The 19,220-nt window shown below is 37.9% G+C and overlaps 1 protein-coding gene across 4 annotated transcripts in view; it reads right to left on the bottom strand.

The window, feature by feature from the left end:
• The window catches only part of YAF2 (YY1 associated factor 2), a 66,390-nt gene continuing 47,170 nt past the window's right edge, over positions 1–19,220 (bottom strand). For all 4 annotated transcript variants that reach the window (XM_057555843.1, XM_057555842.1, XM_057555844.1 and 1 more), the window contains 2 exons: positions 2,565–2,717; positions 1–1,770 (listed from right to left, as the gene is read on the bottom strand). In XM_057555843.1, the coding sequence (XP_057411826.1) occupies positions 1,533–1,770; positions 2,565–2,717 (391 nt within the window). In that variant the 3' untranslated portion in view covers positions 1–1,532. The remainder of the gene's footprint in view (positions 1,771–2,564; positions 2,718–19,220) is intronic.

Genomic DNA, 19,220 nt, shown 5'->3' with positions numbered 1-19,220 from the left:
TGTTTTAATCACAGACTTTTACTGTATGCAATTAACTGTAATTCACAACTTGCATCTTACAAAAAAAGACAGTAATTGTGCCTGTAAAAAGTACTGCAATTAAACAGAAAATTACATTACCACATGAAACCACCAAATATCACAACTGTCAGGGTCTACAGTTTTCTTTCTTCAAATACTATCATGATGTTTTTATGTGATATTCTGTATCCAAGTTATGATTTAAAGTTCATTTATAATTCAAAATTCTCCTATAGGTGAATACATATTAAACAAATGGCTAAGAGAAAGCAGGAGACCCTAGAATTTAAGTACTGTGTGGTTTCTAAGTTGGATTTTTAGAAACAACAAAAAACACTTTTATTAGTTGTAAACAAAAATGCAAAATCTGTAGTCATAAAAATATTTTATTGGTAAATTTACATAATAGTAAGTGGGGCTGTAAATACTTTTTAAATTTTAGGATATTGATGAATGCATAAACTGGCAATTGTTTCTGAAAATAGGGTACTATAATTTTTATAAGAACTGTTATATTTAATAAGAGGCCAATTAAACTGATTAAAGATTAGCTATTTCTCAGTTCTGTGCAACAATTCCCATTTCTGTATTAATTAGATTCACACTTCTATGACCCTGGATAAGTCTGGGGCAAGGAAACAGTGATAAAACTATTAAGTTAAAGCTTTTCCAAAACTGCAGCTTTTAAAATATGACAGGTTTCTTCTCTTCTGTTTTTGCCAAATGCTTATAATTACTTGAATTTTAATGTTCTATATAATACAGAAAATACCAGTGTTCAATGACAATAGCACTAAATCTGAATTATAAAGCCAAGTAATCAATGTTTTATTGTTTACTAGTCTGCTAGTAAACATTACAATAAATGAATGTTGTGAAAGATAAGCAAAAAACCCCCCCAAAAACAGATAAAACCTAAAACATAATTCAGGAACAATAATTTAGTAAAATGTGTCAAAAACATTGGCAATGGTTCATACAAATTCTTTATTTAATAACAATCTTCCTATTTAACCACACCAAGTACCAGCAGGTGTATTTAAGAGGATAACCATTAAGAAAATTCTGTTGTAGCAACAGTTGATTAAGTTGATTTTTGACTTGTATACATATAACTATTTGTTTCACAATTCTCAAATAATACATATTTAGGCAGCTTGCACTATGTTATAAAAATTTAAATTCATTACATGCCAATAGTAGAGAATTCAAGAATTATGTGTTAGAATTCACTAAACTAAAAGTGAAAATAGACTTACCAATAACACTGCATAATGAGTAATTCAACCACATTTTCATGGCACCTTTAACTGTGGAGACCAAAATGTTAAGTCTGGAAAGGTTTGGTAGGCATAGATTGCAATAAAATCTAACAAATTTCTATTTTATGTAAAATGCAAATTATGGATTGTGCATGAATATGTTTGTCATGAAAATGTGGTACTTCTTGGCATAATCTGTGTATTTGCATGGTATGACAGAAGTGACTAGGAAATTTGGGAAAATAAACTTTAATGAGATTCTCCGTTCAATGATGAGGCTTCTCCTCTGGGTGAGGATGACCTGGACATTCCCCGCTCTGTGTTATCAGAGCTGGAGCCACTCTGGCTGTGTTGATCTGCAGAAGCAGCACTAGATGTGGGCGGTGACTTCGTTTTCTCCTTAAAGTCTGTAATAATGACTGTCAGGTCTCCAACGGTAACTTCCAAGTGTTGAGCACTACTCCGATCCACATTTTTCAATCTTGGCCTAAACACAAAAGATGATAAAATTTTAAACTAGCTTCTCTCTCTACCAACTTTCTGAGCATGTAATACATATTAAATTAGGTAAAAATAACAAAACGAACACATCTATCTTTAAAGCTCTATATTCATGTGTAACTAGCCACAAAAATATAATTAAATGTTTGAAATCATTAACATTAATCAAGCCAATCATTCCTGAATCTTCCTCAACATGACAAAAAACTCGGAGTAATGTTCTCTTAAATGTGCTTTAATAGCTTAATCATAATTTTGCAGACAGCTTATCAATTTTACTAAAATAAATGTTTTAGAACAGCAGTGACATAGCTGAATCACAGAGGAAGCTGACAACATCCAAGGTTGAGTTATATGCAGGGCTGTTACTCCACTGATGTGCACTTATGATAAGGGCGTCATGACTGTCTGTTCTGCCTGAACCCATATGACCATTTTGATTGGTTTAAAGCTCATGTAAATATCTGTTCAGTATTGTGAACATCACTCCTGGCTTTATGAGTGAAAAAGAAACATTTCAAACACAAATGTCTTGTAATCTAGTAAAACAAAAACAAAAACAAAAAACAGAAAGTGTCCTCACACTTAAGCTTGTATTTGTGGCCTCTGTGTTTAATTTCTAATATACCTTCAACTAAGAAAAACACTTTCATGATATAGTAAAAGAGATGAAATCTTTTATTTCTACTTTATATACTTTATATATTGATGTTAAAAGACAATATTAAATGGTTAATTTTATTACTTCAAAAGTGCCATTAAAACACTCTTTAAATTTACCTGGTTTTCTTATGACTGTTCTTTTTGCTAGTTGTTTCCTTTTCACTTTTTTCTTTTTCTACTTTATCTTTTTTCTCTTTCTTTGACTGTGTAGGGGGCACAAACTGCTGAGTAACCTGCTGTGCAACCAACTGGGAGACAGGCCGAGGTTTCCTGTGTGCATGTTAAAAAGAAAGTTTTTTTATTACTATAATTTAAGAATGTATTTTTTATGAGAGAATAGCTCAAATTATGAGAATAGATATATGATTTCACATATAAAAATTTCTCATATGTAAGGTAATTCAGATGTGCAATTTAACAGATATATATATACACACACATACATTACTGTCTTTCCTACCCAACAAAAATAGAACTATAATAACAGTTAAAAGTTATAGCCCAAGATATATAGTCAAACCATTAAAATATAACTGTTACATAAATCGACACGAAAATTATTAAAAATGTATATCAAACTGTGCTTATGGGGAAGCACACATATAAATAAACATGAATTTTAAAAATTAAACTTGAAAGTTCACACTGAAATAAAATCTAAATTTATCCCTTTTCTCTCAGAGAAGGAAATACCTCACCATCTGTTACAATGGCTATTCTTTTCTTTAAAATCTTTCATTTATTCACTGAATAAATATTTGAGTGTCAAAATTTCTCACTTCTTACTGCTCAAATCTTTGAGGTTCCTTATGTATCCAGCCACAATTTCACTGTGGTTTTTTGACCTTGGAGATCTGTCCAGTCCTTTGAGACTTGCCTAACTTACTCACTTACTCATTAGAAAAAAATTTATTGAGAACCTACTGCAGAAACTGTACCGAGATAGATGAAATGTTGCCTGACTACAATCTTTGGTACCAGTTGTCACTTTGGGTACAAGTTGTCACTCTATTAGCCCAGGGTCAAGGATGCCTCCAGCTTTAGCGCTCTATTAGCCCAGGGTCAAGGATGCCTCCAGCTTTATGGTAGAACGTGGGCAGCTGAGGTCAAGATTCAAAGTAAATGGTCTCTAAGTTCTTAAAATGAGAGAGAGAAAGACAATTGAGGAGGGAAAAAAGGTGGGAAGGAAAAAGCAAAGAAGAATAAGATAAAAACACATTAAAAAAAATACATTTTAACAGATGGTCTATAAACAACAGTAATCTATTGCCTGGAAAATCCTGACCCTATTTTGGTCAGTAGAGTTATTAAAAAATCTTTTCCTTTGTTCCTCTAAAGCAAGACAAAATAGAAACCAAAGAGAAAATACTGCATAATCTAGGATTCAAAGCTGCAAGGAGGAATCCTTTGAAGGAGGAAATAGGAAACACAGTATATAAAACATCTTAATAGATGGGTACTGAATTTTGTTTAGAACCTACAGAGTCTGAAGTACAGGAAGGATATCCAGGAAAGATGTCCAATACACAATTTAAAAAGCAGGACTGACAAAGATACCAGGGTCAATGATGTAAATTAAGCGTTACACAAATGAAAATGATATTGAAAGCATGGTAATTAATGGCTGAGCTTGTTAAGGAAATGAACTTTAAAAAAAAAAAGGACTAAAGTAGTGATTCTCAAATTTAAGGTACATCAGGATTACTGGGAAGTCTCATTTAGCTTGCTTAGCTCTGCTCCCAGGGTTCTTATTCAGTAGGCCTCGGGGTGGAGCCTAAAATTTGCATTTCTAAATAGCTTCCAAGTTAAGGGGAAGCCTCTGGTCCAGCCACCACACTTAGCAGAGAAGCTTGAAGAACTGCAATATATTGATACTACTGCAGCATAAAGTTTGAGATGGAGAGCAGGGAGTGGCAGAGAAAAAAAAAAACAAGGCTGGACAGATAGGAAGGAACCCGACAATGAAAAGCGAAGGAGTCTGATTAAAGACAGCAGATCACTGAAGAAATTCAGACTTGAATTTTACAAAGATTACTGGCAGCAATCTGGAGGGGAAAGGTACTACAGAGGCAGGGAAAGCTACTTTAATAGATCTGGTAAAAATAAAAAGGGCTTGAACTAAAAGGAAGCAGCAGTGGGGTTATTTAAAGACAGGCTGAAGAAGCAGAATCAAGGGGACGTGGTGACGAATTAAACGTGCCTTTCTCACTTCTCAACCAAAAAGTATTCCTTTAGCAAAACATACAGAAATTCTTGTTTGTCCTCATGTAACAAACGTTTTGTGGATGAAATCAAACAAAAAATAAAGTCTTAGATGTTGATAAATGCTATGAAAAAAAAATAAAGTAAGGAACACAGGGAGTGTTAAGGAAGGAGTTACTGTCTGTTTCCTCATCTAGTATATACTTCACAAGGAAAGGGATGGTTTCAGGTTTATACACCACTGGATAACTAGGACCTAGCACAGTACTGAAAAAATACTAGATATTTAATATCTGTTGAAAAATGAATGAATGATAAAATCAGGCTTAATGAGGAACAAAGACGTTTTAAAAGACAAGGAATACTGTCTCGATGCTTACTCATGGGCCAGGATTAACCACTCACTACACAGACGTAAACAAGTAGTGAAAAGTAAGAGCAGCAAGAATTAATCCCTCTTTCAATTATGCCGGAATATAGAAAGAGAAAGAAAGTTCAAAGGTGTGACAGGTTGTGAAAAGGTTTGGTTAGACTAGTGCCTGGTGAACAGCGAGTCACCTAAACTTGAGTCACTCCAAGCTATACAATGGAATTGAGGGGTGGTCATCATTTGTCTCCTAAGGTATTATGGGTCTCTGAATCTCTTCCTGCCATAACAAATGAAGGTCTGACAACATCCTTTATTATAGTTTGTGTTGTCGCTCCCTTCATCCCAAAATTTAATGCAAAATGAATTTATAAAAATGTTAAACTAAATTACAAGAAAATTGGGAACATTAAAATAAATTTACATTCTAGAGTAGAAATCCTGCAGTTCCTAGCAATCAATAAATTGACATTAATTACTTAGAGGCCATTATCACTAACTTAAGATATATAATAATTTATATTCTCTTTATTTAATGCTGCCTTTTTTAAGTAAAGTTGAATATTTTTCTAGGTTTTTCTGGATTCATTAATAACCTCAGTACTCAGTGCTGTTTTTCCCATAAGATGTAAATGTCTCAATCATGGATTCTCTGATCATGAAGCTTTACAGGAATATAACGATTGTGTTGTGGTTAGGTACAGAATATTTTTATAACATTATCAATCACTCCCCCACCCCTCCAGCATTTGTCTCCAAGTTGGTGCCCATCAATTATGTGACAGTTCCTCAATCACTCCCACTTTTATGTGAGAAAAGGGATAATCCTAATTCCCCAGCTTCATGGATCTTACAACTGCTGCCAAGTCTTTTTCATATTTAACAGGTTTTCTCTCTCCAGAATCTTCCTAGAATCATTTTCCCTTTTCATATGGCCCATAAATCTGAAAATGAGGGAACGCCCTGGTGGTGCAGTGGTTAAGAATCCACCTGCCAATGCAGGGGACATGGGTTCAATCCCTGGCCCGAGGAAGATCCTACATGCTGCGGAGCAACTAAGCCCGAGCACCACAACTACTGAGCCTGTGCTCTAGAGGCCACGAGCCACAACTACTGAGCCCATGTGCCACAACTACTGAAGCCCACGCAGCTAGAGCCCGTGCTCTGCAACAAGAGAAGCCACCGCAATGAGAAGCCTGTGCACCGCAGCAAAGAGTAGCCCCCGCTTGCCGCAACTAGAAGAAGCCTGTGTGTAGCAACAAAGACCCGATGCAGCCAAAAATTAAAAAAAAAAAAAAATCTGAAAATGAAGGCATATCAGTACAGCACGATTTGCTCCATGAAATCATGAGGTTGAGTTAAATAAATTAACATTTTTTAAGATTTATTTATTTATTTATTTTTGGCTGCGTTGGGCCTTTGTTGCTACAGGGGGGCTTTCTCTAGGTGCAGCGAGCGGGGGCTACTCTTCGTTGCAGTGCGCAGCGCAGGCTTCTCATTGTGGTGGCTTCTCGTTGTAGAGCACCGGCTCTAGGCACGTGGGCTTCAGCAGTTGCAGCACGTAGGCTCAGTAGTTGCGGCATGTGGGCCCTAGAGCGCAGGCTCAGTAGTTGTGGCGCACGGGCTTAGTTGCTCCACAGCATGTGGGTTCTTCCTGGACCAGGGCTCAAACCCGTGTCCCCTGCACTGGCAGGCGGATTCTTAACCACTGCCCCACCTGGGAAGTCCCTAAATTAACATTTTTAAACAAGTTATGAATCTAGAATTCTTCTAAGTGTTATATTATCAGTGGTAAGAACAAAATACTCAGTAAATGTATACTCTCTTACAAGGTAAAAACCAATACAGAAAGAACAATTAGCTGACCTGGTCAGGTGAGAGACTGCAGTCAGGAGACAAACTAGAAGACCACCACTTCATACTAGAAATGATGGTGCTGGTCATGCTGGGTTTATGGATTTTATAAAATTTAAGCAAAGGTGTCCTTGGGGCAAGTGGAAATGTGAGACTAGTGTTCTGATAAGCAACCAGTAATTTCTGTACGTGGCACTGTTTGTGGTTGATTTTGTTAGTTTTTAATCACCAACAAATTTTCTATAGTGGTTCTCTTCTGCCTCAAGAAAAATATTATTTTTGTTTTTCAGTAGTTGTTATGTCTTTCTCTTTTTATCCTAAATTTTCCTAAATGTGTACTAATTCATTCTTTTTTCACTTAAAGATAACGACTTTGCTCCTTTCTTCTAGGATTATTTGATCTGGTTCAACTTTGGGAGAAAAGAAGCACAAAATATGTGTTTCCATGTAGCTTAACTATTGAAATAAAGTTCTCTGCTGCTCTCTAACGGCCTGAATGAGTTTTAAATATTCTTCAACGAAGGCAGGAGGAACACAGCTTATGATGATCTTTGTATCTTATCATAAAGTGACTCACCTTCACCATGCTCTATTATAAAGAAAGCCCTCCTATCTCTAGGGATCTTAAAAAAGTTTAACTGTGATCCTTTTTCTACTTAGTGAGAAAAATCTAGAGGATAGTAGGGAATTTTAGAGGTGGGAGATAGTTAACTTAGGATATAAGGGGCAGGGTATTATTTACAAGGTGTGCCTTTTTTATGTTCAGCGATTTATCATTCATGATTTTGACAGTACACCTACAATGCTAAAGGTTCTGTGATAAGGATAAAAAGGTCATCCAGTGCTATCCAGACATATCCCAACTGCACTCTATTGTCATCTACTTGTTCACATATGTCATTATTAGCTGTAACTTGTAAAATATGGTGTCCCAAAATTTTGAGATCCCTATGTGTCCCTATGTAACCTTCATAAATAGCTCAAACAGACTGTCTGTGTAAAGTCTGGCAGGTCTGTTGACTTACTGTGACATGAAAAAAGGGGGGGAACATTTCAACAACCGTTTACGGATAACTATTATTCATCAGATATAGTTTCTAACTGTGTGTCTGCCCTCCACCCCAACCACCCCGCAACAAAAATCCTGTATGCTAAATACTGTAAGAAAAATGTTTTAAGCTTGATTAACCTCATCACAACAATTTAGCTTTGTCAAGTTGGACAGGCAAAACAAATACAATATAAAACCATTGCTGATTCTTTTCTAAAGGAGGCAGCATTATTCATAGCTCAGAAAGAGGCAATCTGCTTCCCAACACTAAAATATATATAGTAAATTGAAGCAATATAAATCTCAATGAGTTAAAAGGCTGAACTAAATCCAAACCTGTTGTGAGTCTGCTAATACACTGCTAACAAAAGTCCAAAAACCTAACCAAGGAAGATTTTTATAAGCAAGCCCCCTGTTTGACAAATGTATTACACACTTAACACGTGTCAGGCACTAGATAAGGTGCCGGAGACTCACCATGAACAAAACAGACACAGTCCTCGCCCTCACAGTTTGCTTAGTGCATGGGATAGAAGCCACACAAAAGGAAACTAACTAAATAAAAGTAAATTTTGTCAGAAGCCCTAAGAAGGAAAAAACGGTGTGCCGTCATTTGAAAACTTAGACAGAGGACTTACTACAGGGTGGGAAGCACTTTAGTTCATGTTTAAACTGTCAGTACACCAAGAAAAACAGCCGTTACCATGGGCTGTCACCCCCCTTTTTAAGTCATTTTATGAATAATTTACAGAAATAAGAAACAAAGGAACAGTTAATATTAAAAATTTTAGTAAGACTTTAAAATGTAGTAAACCCAATTTTTTATTCCATTTGAAGGTATATAGACCTGATACAGATTAATGTAACTAATTCCTCATCAGCTGTTAGGCCTAATCCTAGGAACATATCTAATCTTGTAAACAGTGAGTGATTCCTGATTTCAAATACATCTCTAATAGACGTTGGCTTATCTTTACTTCCACTTCTTGCACTTGCATCGTCAAAACACTTTACTTTGAAAACCCTGATGGCTCACAATTTTTTGAAAAGGGGACAGCCATTCCTTGTTCCAAAATTATCAAACACTGTCATTTCTAGACTAGGTATACATCCCTACCCTTCAGCATCTGTCCACTTATGAATCGTATCAAATAAATTTTGATGCCAAATATCAGTGAAGATGAAAGAAATCCATCACTTGTCCTAATCCTAGGATAAAACAAAGATGGTTCAGGTTCACGGTCACAAAATACTGCATGATAAAGTCTTTTCTGTTGAATGACTATTCACCTTGTGAAAAACCGTATTCCCTTCTTAAGTCCTTAAAGATACATTGTTCACGTAACGATTCTTGACTTTGCGGAAAAACTCGTCCAGGATATTCTCATTTGAAGGCTCAGAGAGCCCTAGCACCATGCAGCCTACAAAGGGTTAACAAGCATGAAGGGCTGTAAGTTACTCAGCATGAATTCCCTGGATTTCTCCTCCCCAGGCCCTGGGAAGTGCATTCTATGGCCTGACCTGCTCAATGTATCTTCCCTTCCCAGGATTTCTGAGGTAGATCTTATTTGACAGATCCGTTTTTGAGATTTTGTGATGAAGAATCAGAAGGAAAGGAAGTTAGGAAGAAATCACTGAAACAGGGTTTGCTTTGTTGTGGGGGCTGGAGAGGTGTGAGGAGTGTGACTTGGGGGCCAAATTCCTCTGGAAGGGCAGAGGTGGAAGAGAGAAAATGATGGCCAAAACATGTTGCTGGTGCTACGTGACTTTTTTCAACGGCTTCGAGAAATACAAATAAAGGATCTGCTACTTTATTTTGAAATGGTTAAAAAAAAAAAAAAAAGAGTGAATTAATCTACAAAATAAATTAATGAGCTTTAGTGGTCATATTCCTTCTGTGCACATTAATATTTGGTGCATAGGACACTTTCATTTAACGGGTTATTTAATATTTTAAAAAGAAATGTGCATCACATATCTGCGGAACCCCTGCAACAGCTCTGCAAAGTCGTGGTTTTCTACACTCTTCTGCAACGCTGTTGATCCTTTTATGGCTATGTTCTATTTCCCCAACCGGACTCTAACCCTTACGTGGGAAAAGATCACATCTTGCCTATTTCTGTATCCCCAACACCTAGTACAGTAGATCTACATATATTAGATGCTCAATAAATGTCTCAATATTAACAATTATAAATACCAGTTAAATATGATGCATAAATACAACTATAAATCAATTATGTAAAACACTGATTTAACTAGGCGCCGCCAACTTTCAAGGATTCACTGTCTTGAAAAATTTGCTGATGTCATTTTGCTTTTGAGCCACTTACTTCCTTTTTCATGAAAATGGAATGAAGGGCTTAAGGTAGGACTGCTTTCCATAAAAACTGATTACTGAAACAAAGGATAAAAGAGGCCTAAGTGGTTTTCCCCACCCCAAACAATGAAATAATCTGCTTCGCTAAAACCAGCACTATCTGACTTACCAGCAAAATTCAAAAGTTACCTACACTAATGATATTCAAATGCTTTCTGTTATTGTTTCTGCAGTAGAATCACCATGCAAATAAAATCTTACAAGGAATCTCAGTGCATAAAACTGAAAACTAACTTCTATTGAAGCTGATGTGGAGACTCCACAGCCCCCATCTGCTCCAGTGCCCATCCTTGCATCTCCCAGTTAGCCCTGAGGTGTGGCTCTGAGAAAAACAATTCAAAATCTGCTGATCCAAGGTATTCACACTAAACTAACTAAATTTACACCTCAGGTTCAATGCACTCTTTCTCGTCACTTGCCTTAGTTTGCTTATAGAATGCAGTCAATAGTATCCTTCATCATTTTAAGAATCTATGTTGAGTATTTTGAAGAGTTCTTACTCCAAGGTCTATACACATTTAATTTTCAACATCAAACACTTCTGCAGACGCCCAGAACACAGTTTTCCCTAATCTCCTGGGAGGTGGTGGCAGGAGAGACTTGATTCCTTGGCAGCTACAGTGATACCTTCTGGTAAGTACAGACAAACTAGATGACTACATCAGCTTTACACAACCTAGGTTAGAGTGTCCAGCAATTAAGGCTCTGAAAAATCCCTCAAATCAGTAAACACCACCACAGTCCACTTCATCTGAAAGACTGAGGACATGCTCCAGAGCTACAAACAGGTCATACTCAACTCTTCCTTCCCCTTAGCCAAATAAAAATCAAGTCCTTTCACTTCTTCTTCCATATTATTGGAACAGTTCCGCTCATCATTCCCAGGAGCATGGCTCTCACCTAACCCGACAGCCGCCTCTACACTACCTCACTTGCCTCCTTGCCTCCTCCCCTCCAATCCAAGGTTACTCTTCCTTACATTCATTTATTTAACAAACATTTACTAAGCACTTACTATGTTCAAATCACTGTCCTAAGCACTGCGGATAGAGTACTGAACAAAACTTTTATTGTGCTCTGTTTATTTATTATGGGGTGACCTTGATTCTTATTTCAGAGAAAATAGAAGCTATTCAATTAAAATTTCTACAAGCTGCCATCCGTGCCCATATACTCTAACTTCCCTCTCCATATTCCTATTTAAGGCCATGACTCTATCTGCCAACTGGATCCCTTCTCCAGGACACCACTCCTGCTACTGACCTCTTGCTCTCCTGCTCCAACCATATTTCCTTCTCTAAGTGATTCCTGTCAGCATACAAACACATTATGATAGTTCTTACCTTAAAAAGAAAAAAAAAGAAAACCCATCCCTACTTCCACATCCCCTTCTAGCCACCGTCCCATTTCTTTGTTCTCTTTTCCACAATAAGCATCAAATGACTTGTCTATACTTACTTTCCTCCCTTCTTTCATGGGCTCACCTCAATCAGGTTTTTGTCCTGATTGGACATTCTACCAAAAGTATTTCTTTCAAGGTCCTCAACAATCACTTTACCATATTCATTAGTCAACTGTAACTCACATCTCACTCGGTCTTTTCAAGCCATATTTTACAGAGTTTATCATGCTTTCCCTCCTGGCAAAACTATCTTCACAAGCCTCTAGAACACCACACTCTTTCGTTTTCCTCCTGCCTCACTTGCTATTCTTTTTTTTTTTTAATTTATTTTTGGCTGCACTGGGTCTTCATTGTTGTGCACGGGCTTTCTCTAGCTGCGGCGAATGGGGTTACTCTTCGTTGCAGTACACGGGCTTCTCATTGTGGTGGCTTCCCTTGTTGCGGAGCACCGGCTCTAGGCACATGGGCTTCAGTAGTTACAGCACGCGGGCTCAGTAGTTATGGTGTACAGGCTTCAGTAGTTGTGGCACGCAGGCTCAGTAGTTGTGGCTCACAGGTTCTAGAGCACAGGCTCAGTAGCTGTGGCGCGTGGGCTTAGTTGCTCCGTGGCATGTGGGATCTTCCCGGGCCAAGGATCAAACCCATGTCCCCTGCACTGGTAGGTGGATTCTTAACCACTGCGCCACCAGCGAAGTCCCACCTGCTATTCTTTTACAGTCTTATTTACTGGTTCCTTCTTCTCCTTCCCAATTTCTAAACTTTGGAGGGGCCAGGACTTAGTCTTCAGGTATCTCTTTTATCTACACTAACCCTCTAGGACAGGCTACTCAAAGTATGGTCCATCAGTCCAACTGAGGGTATCAGTACCTGGGAGCCTCGTAGAAATACAAATTCTTAGAACTTGCCCCAACTACGGGTATTTTACGCAAGCAAAAGCTTGAGAAATGGCTGTGCTAGGTGATCTCATTCAATCGTTGGCTTTAAATACCATCTGTACAATGGTTCTCAGCCCTGGCTGCACGTTAGAATTAACCTGTGATGCTTTTTAAAAATAATTACATCTAGGAAAAAAGAACTTAAATTTTGCTAAATCTTATAAACTAGATATTTAAACTGAAATTAATAAACTGAACATTAATTTTAATAATGAAAATAGTGTCTGAATAATCTTTTCTGGGCATAAAAGTTTTCCTCAAGGACATACATACACGCACACACACACACACACACAAAACCCCTCATGTTGAAACATATGAAAAAATGTGATCTATACGATCCAGCTATTCCACCCTAAGGTATTTATCCAGAGAAGGAAATACATGACTACACAAAGACGTGTACACAAATGTTCACAGCAGCTTTATTTGTAATGGCCCAAAACTGAAAACAACCCAAATGTTCATCAACAGCTAAATAAAGAAAGAAGTTCATACAATGGAATACTACTCAGCAACAGAAAGGAATGAAGTACTGATACATGCAACAACATAGGTGAGTATCAAAACAATTATGCTTAAAGAAGCCACACAGAAGAGTACACACTGTAAGATTTCATTTATAGAATTCTAGAAAATGCAAACTAATCTACACAGAAAGCAGATCAGTAGTTGCCTAGTGACTGAAGATGGGAGGGAGGTAGGGATAGTAGGGAAGAACTGAAAAGGGGTACAAAGAAACTTCTGGTGATGATGGATATGTTCACTATCTTAATTGTGGTGATGGTTTCACAGATGTATTCATCTGTCAAAACTTATCAAATTGTACACTTTGTGTGTAGTATATCATATGTCAATAATACCTAAATAAAAGCTGTTTAAAAAAATGTTTAACCTAACCACTAATCAAATTAAAACAGGAATACTTGAGCCCCACTCCCACATTAAACAAGAATGTACAGGGGTGGGACCAGGCTCGGAAATTTTTTGGAAATTCCCAAGCTGATTATAAAGTGTAACCAAGGTTGAAAACTACTGATCTATACGATACTCCAAAATTTGCATCACCAGCCCCAGTGTCTCCCCCTAAACTCCAGACTTATATAACCAACTGCCTACTTATATCTTCATTTGGATATTCAGTAGCAACTCAAAATAACTTATAATTTTGATTGCTCCCTCCTCCCATTCTTCCATTCTTTGACAGTCTTCCTATCTTAATAAACAGCACTCCATTTTTTCAGTTGCTTTGACCAAACACTTAGACACAATTTCATTCCCCACTTTCTCTCACACCCACATCTAATTCACCAGCAATTTCTTTCTACTCTACCTTCAAAATATGTCTAGAATTGGATGATTTCACACTACTCCCTCTGATAACCACCCTTGCAATAGTTACGAAGATAACTAATGTCCCTGACTCCTCAACTGTTTTGCTACAGACTATTCTCCCACAAAGCAGCCAGTTGATCCTTCTAGGTATAAATCAAATTATACCACTCCCCTCCTAAAACAATTCAATGGGTTCCTCCTCCCCACCCAACCCCCTTCCCTAGTTATACTCTGGCAACCAGAGTATATGGCAACTGAGAAGAAAATCCAAAATTCTTGCTCTAGACTGCAGCCTTACATGATTGAGTCCCTCTTCCTACCTCATCTCCTATACTACCCCCTCTGGAACCCTCTGTTCCTGCAGTCTTAGTTGGCTAGGGCTGCCATAACAAGATACTGTAGAGTGGGTGGCTGAAAGAACAGAAATTTATTTTCTCACAGTTCTGAAGACTAGAAAGCCCAACATCAAGGTATGTCAGGGTTCAGCTTCTGGTGAGTGCTCTCCTCCTGGCTTGCAGAAGGCCTCCTCACTGTTCCTCACATGGCAGACAGAGGGAGAGAGATCTCTCTTTTTCCTCTTCTTAAAAGGCCACCAATCCTATCCCATTAGGACCTCATCCTTATGACCTCATTTAACTTGCATTACCTCCTAAAAGCCCCACCTCTAAATACAGTCACACTGGGGATTAAGGCTTCAATATACAATGGGAGGTGGTGGGGGGCAGTATGTGTGTGTGTGCACAATGTAGTCCACAGCACCCAACCTTACTGGCCTGTGCCTGCCTGGGTGTTTCCCCTGTGATCTCCTCTGCCTACTCACTCCCTCACTTCTTCCATGTCTCTGTACACATGCCAACAGTTAGGGAAGTCCCTCCTAACCTGACATAAAATAGCACTCTCCTCTCCAACTCTATTCCCCTTCTCCGCCTATTCCTGTCTCCCTCATTATGCTTTATTTTCTTCAAAGCATTTGTTTTTACTTACCAAATTACGCATTATTAGTTTATTGCCTGTCTTCCCCTACCAGAAAAGAATATAAGCTGCCTTCCACCGCCATAAGTGTAAACAGGCACCTTTTTCCTGTTTTATTTTGTTCAACGCTGTTTGCCCTCTTCCTGTGGCATAAAAACAAAACAAAACACATCCTAATGTGTTTTTAATGGATGGGTGAATATGAAACCCTCCTACTCAAAAATTTCCAGGGACCTTAGGTGATCCTACAGCAGTTTCCCAACGCTGGCTGCACATCAGCATCACAGGAAGTCTTTTAAAAATTACAATACTTGGGCCCCACCCAGACCAACTGAATAAAATTCTCCAGGAGTATTTATCTGGAGATAAAAATACATGAAAAATCTCCAGGTATTTTTCAAAGCTCCTCAGTTGCTCTTGTGCAGCTACTGGCCTACAGAATAAGATCAAAGTGCTAGCTAAACTGTCAAATTTCTCCAAGTCAGACCCTGGGATCTGTCAAGTGAAGCAAATTACTGTATTTCACCTTGTAATACTTTCCTAATGTACCCAGATCCCACCTCTTCCAAATCGCATTCTTTATCTACTCTAGCCTATATTCATCTCTCCCCTCTCTGAAACCCTACAGCACATGTGGACTGTTTCCGATAATCATAGTAAATACATATATACCATGAAGCATAGCTTAGTCCCGTTTTAAACTACTTACATGTATATTTTTAATCCCCCACATGTGCTACGCACATACTGGACACAATAAATACATGTTGAATAAAGAAAGTTTGTTCATAAAATTATTTCCCTTTTCAATTTGTACTAAACCTGAGAAAGGGTGCATGCTTGAATCTTTCCATTAAGAGCCACTTAAATCAGTGGTCCCAAACCCTGACGACAGATTGGAAACACCTGAGGAGCTTTTAAGAAACTATAAAAACTACAAAAAACTTGTCCAGACTCCACCTTTAGGAGTTGTGATTTATTTAGCCTGAGATAGAGCCTAGTTATCCTTTTGTATTGATAGTTTGGTTTTTCAGTTTCTAAGGCATTTCCAATGTGCAGGACAGCTGAGAACCAATGACTGAAATGCATCAAATTCGGAAGCTCTACCTTTTCTAAATATAGAGATTTGGCAGCATTAAAAAGATGTTAAGTTACAGTCTGCAGAAAACAGCACTCATATTTTCCAAGCCTTTCTTTTATGATACTGATGAACTCCTAGTGTACTTACTGATCAAAATGTCTATTTTAAGCTAAAACAAGTCGTATCCAGAGATTAATTTTCTGTTTTATGGTCCAGCTTCCCTTCTAGTAATCTGTATTTAGGGAGGACTTACTAGTACAAGCAATTTTTCTTAAGTTTCTCTTCTTTCCTTCATTCATTTACTCATTCACGAAAATGTTTATTGTGGCAGGCAGCCTTCTTCTAAGACGTCCCCAATAATCTCACCCCCCGGTATTCCTGTTCTTGTCTCATGTCCCTGGGAGTGACTGGACCTCGTTAAGTGTTTCTAACCAACAGAATATAGCAAAATTGATTGATGCCGCTTCCAAAATCAGGTTACCAGAGGACTCTAGCTTCCATCTCTCTCACCTTTTCTTGCCTTGTTGTGAGCGCCTCTGTAAAGTGGCCCACATGACAAAGAAGCCTCTGCTCAACACCCAGTGAGGAAGTGAGGCCTGCCAACAGCCACCTGAGTAAGCCTGGAAGAAATTCCTCTCCCACCAATGCCTTTAGATGACCACAGCCCGTGAGAGACCCTGAGTCAGAAGCCCCAGCTAAGCTATACCCAGATTCTTGGCCCACAGAAACGGTGAGGCAGTTTATGCTTGTTGTTTTAAGCAGCCAAATTCTGAGGTAATTTGTTATGCAGCAACAGATAACTAATATACTTATTGACACCTATTATATTCCAAGTATTGAGATGTCATCCTTCGTTACAGAAAATCTGATACCCATACTGGAGGATGGTCTCTCTGATACACCTAGCTCTGATCCACTGAATCTTTATATATTACATAGAGGTTATGGTACTGACTTAGCTCGCCAGGGGACTACAACAAATCACCCATCAGATTATAGCACCTTCAGCGTAGGACAAGTTGTCCTGTGCTTGGGGTTACTCAAGTAAATACTTGATTTGTTCTTCACTTAACGTTCTCACACAGCTGTTCCAGCTGGTATTTCTTTTCACTCCTTTGTAATGTTCACCTCTATTCTGTGCTGTCAGTTATTCTTGTTACGCAGTGTACTTTGTGCTGTCTATCCTTACTCCTTGCTCTACTGCTTTTCCTCCACTTCTTGGCCTGGTGTGGGTAGGACAGTGGTTTTCAGAGTCATCACCAGGCAGCAGAACTGCTCCTTTCATTTTTCTCTCTCCTTTACCTTTTACCAGGCAGACCTGTTACTGATGTAATAATCAGATCTGTGGCTGTTTTAATAACTGCTCCTGGAACAGCTCAGTGCCATGTTTTCAAAGCCTGGTTTATGTACCACCAGTGGTCCCTATCATCTGCCTGCTCCACAGGCAGCCTGGTATAACCATAAATTTAAAAGGTAAGATCAATTATGATTTTTCACTGAAAACTTGTTATTTTGTAATGTATAATCCAAACTCATAAAAGTTGTTTTAGCTCATACAAGTAGAGATGAAAATAATTCCAGAAATGCCAGAATTCACTGAACAGGGCTTCAATAGAATATAGAATGTCAATCAGTATGACAGGTAAGTGAATCTGCAAGTATTGATGTGTATGCACAAGCACCTGGAAAAGAAAAGTATGAATGGAAAGCATACTGATAAATAACTAAAAACTGTTGTGTTTTTTTTTTTTTAACAAACCAGCATCCTGTCACCTTTCGTGATCACAGTATAATCCTCTTTCAAATAGTGGCATGAGCATTAAAGCTTTTAAATTATTTTCAGGGCTTCCCTGGTGGCACAGTGGTTGAGAATCTGCCTGCCAATGCAGGGGACACGGGTTCGAGCCCTGGTCTGGGAAGATCCCACATGCCGCGGAGCAACTAGGCCCGTGAGCCACAACTACTGAGCCTGCGCGTCTGGAGCCTGTGCTCCACAACAAGAGAGGCCGCGATAATGAGAGGCCCGCGCACTGCGATGAAGAGTGGCCCCTGCTTGCCGCAACTAGAGAAAGCCCTTGCACAGAAACGAAGACCCAACACAGCCAAAAATAAATAAATGAATAAATAAAAAATAAAAATAAAGGAATTCCTTTAAAAAAAATTATTTTCAAAAATATAGTACTTCTCTGGCAAACCAAGTAAGTTTTTATAAAACAAGGGCAAAATATGCTCTTTGGTGTAAAATCGATGAACTCTGTCACCAAAAACACATAAGTCAAAAACTACAAAGGCAGCGTTCATAGTTGTACTCAATATCAAAAATATTATAAAGAGAAGCTTTTAAAAAAAAAATTCACAAAGTCAATGACATGTTTAAAGGGAAAGGAGAAGGCATAAATTCTTGTAATATATGATATAGTTGGGCATTATATAATACTAATAGCATACAATATAGCAGAGTTAATACTATTACATGTGCATGCTAGCAGGTATTTTTGTTTCACAGTTGGAAAAAACCATAAATGTGAAAAAAAAAATCAAGCAGTTCTTACGTCATTACAGACAACCTATTTCAGAGAGAAATGATCAATGATTTTGTTTGATTTATCACTGACATCCCAAGCTACAAAAAACTTATTTCCAGTAGAGTGAAACTATATTAAAAACTGTGAACTACAATGTCGGCTGCAAAAGGTGGGTTGGGGTCAGTACTGATAGAACACCAGCTATTTGTGTAGCTATCAAGCTATAAAAGAGATTGCAGTTGACTGCCTAACCGACACGTTGCTTTAGTGTTCAGTGTATGGCTGGCAATCAAAAATACACCTCCCAATTTTGGTTCAATGTGATCAGAATGGTCATAAGGTTTTTTGCTATACAAAGAAAACATTATTGAATATATTGAATTTTCCACCTTAATATAAACTGTTGCAGTAAAAAGTATTTATATTTCTTTAAGAAACTGGTAACATCTGAAATGATCATTTCTATGATTTCTAGAGACTTGCTCAAGTAGTATACGTACCTGAGCAATATGTTTAAAATCTTGAATAGCATGAATATGTTGATTTAGGGTAAAATAAATTTAATTTTTAGTTTAAGAAAAAGCCAAATATGGTATATGGGGTTGATCACCGAGAGATTGACTTTCCCACTAAAAATAACCAGGAAGTTAATTAATATTACATTTACCA

The sequence above is a fragment of the Balaenoptera acutorostrata genome, chromosome 11 (genome assembly GCF_949987535.1).
Source record: "Balaenoptera acutorostrata chromosome 11, mBalAcu1.1, whole genome shotgun sequence".
NCBI lineage: Eukaryota > Metazoa > Chordata > Mammalia > Artiodactyla > Balaenopteridae > Balaenoptera > Balaenoptera acutorostrata.
Note: the sequence above shows the minus strand (reverse complement) of the source record. Positions and strands in the feature narration are given on the sequence as shown.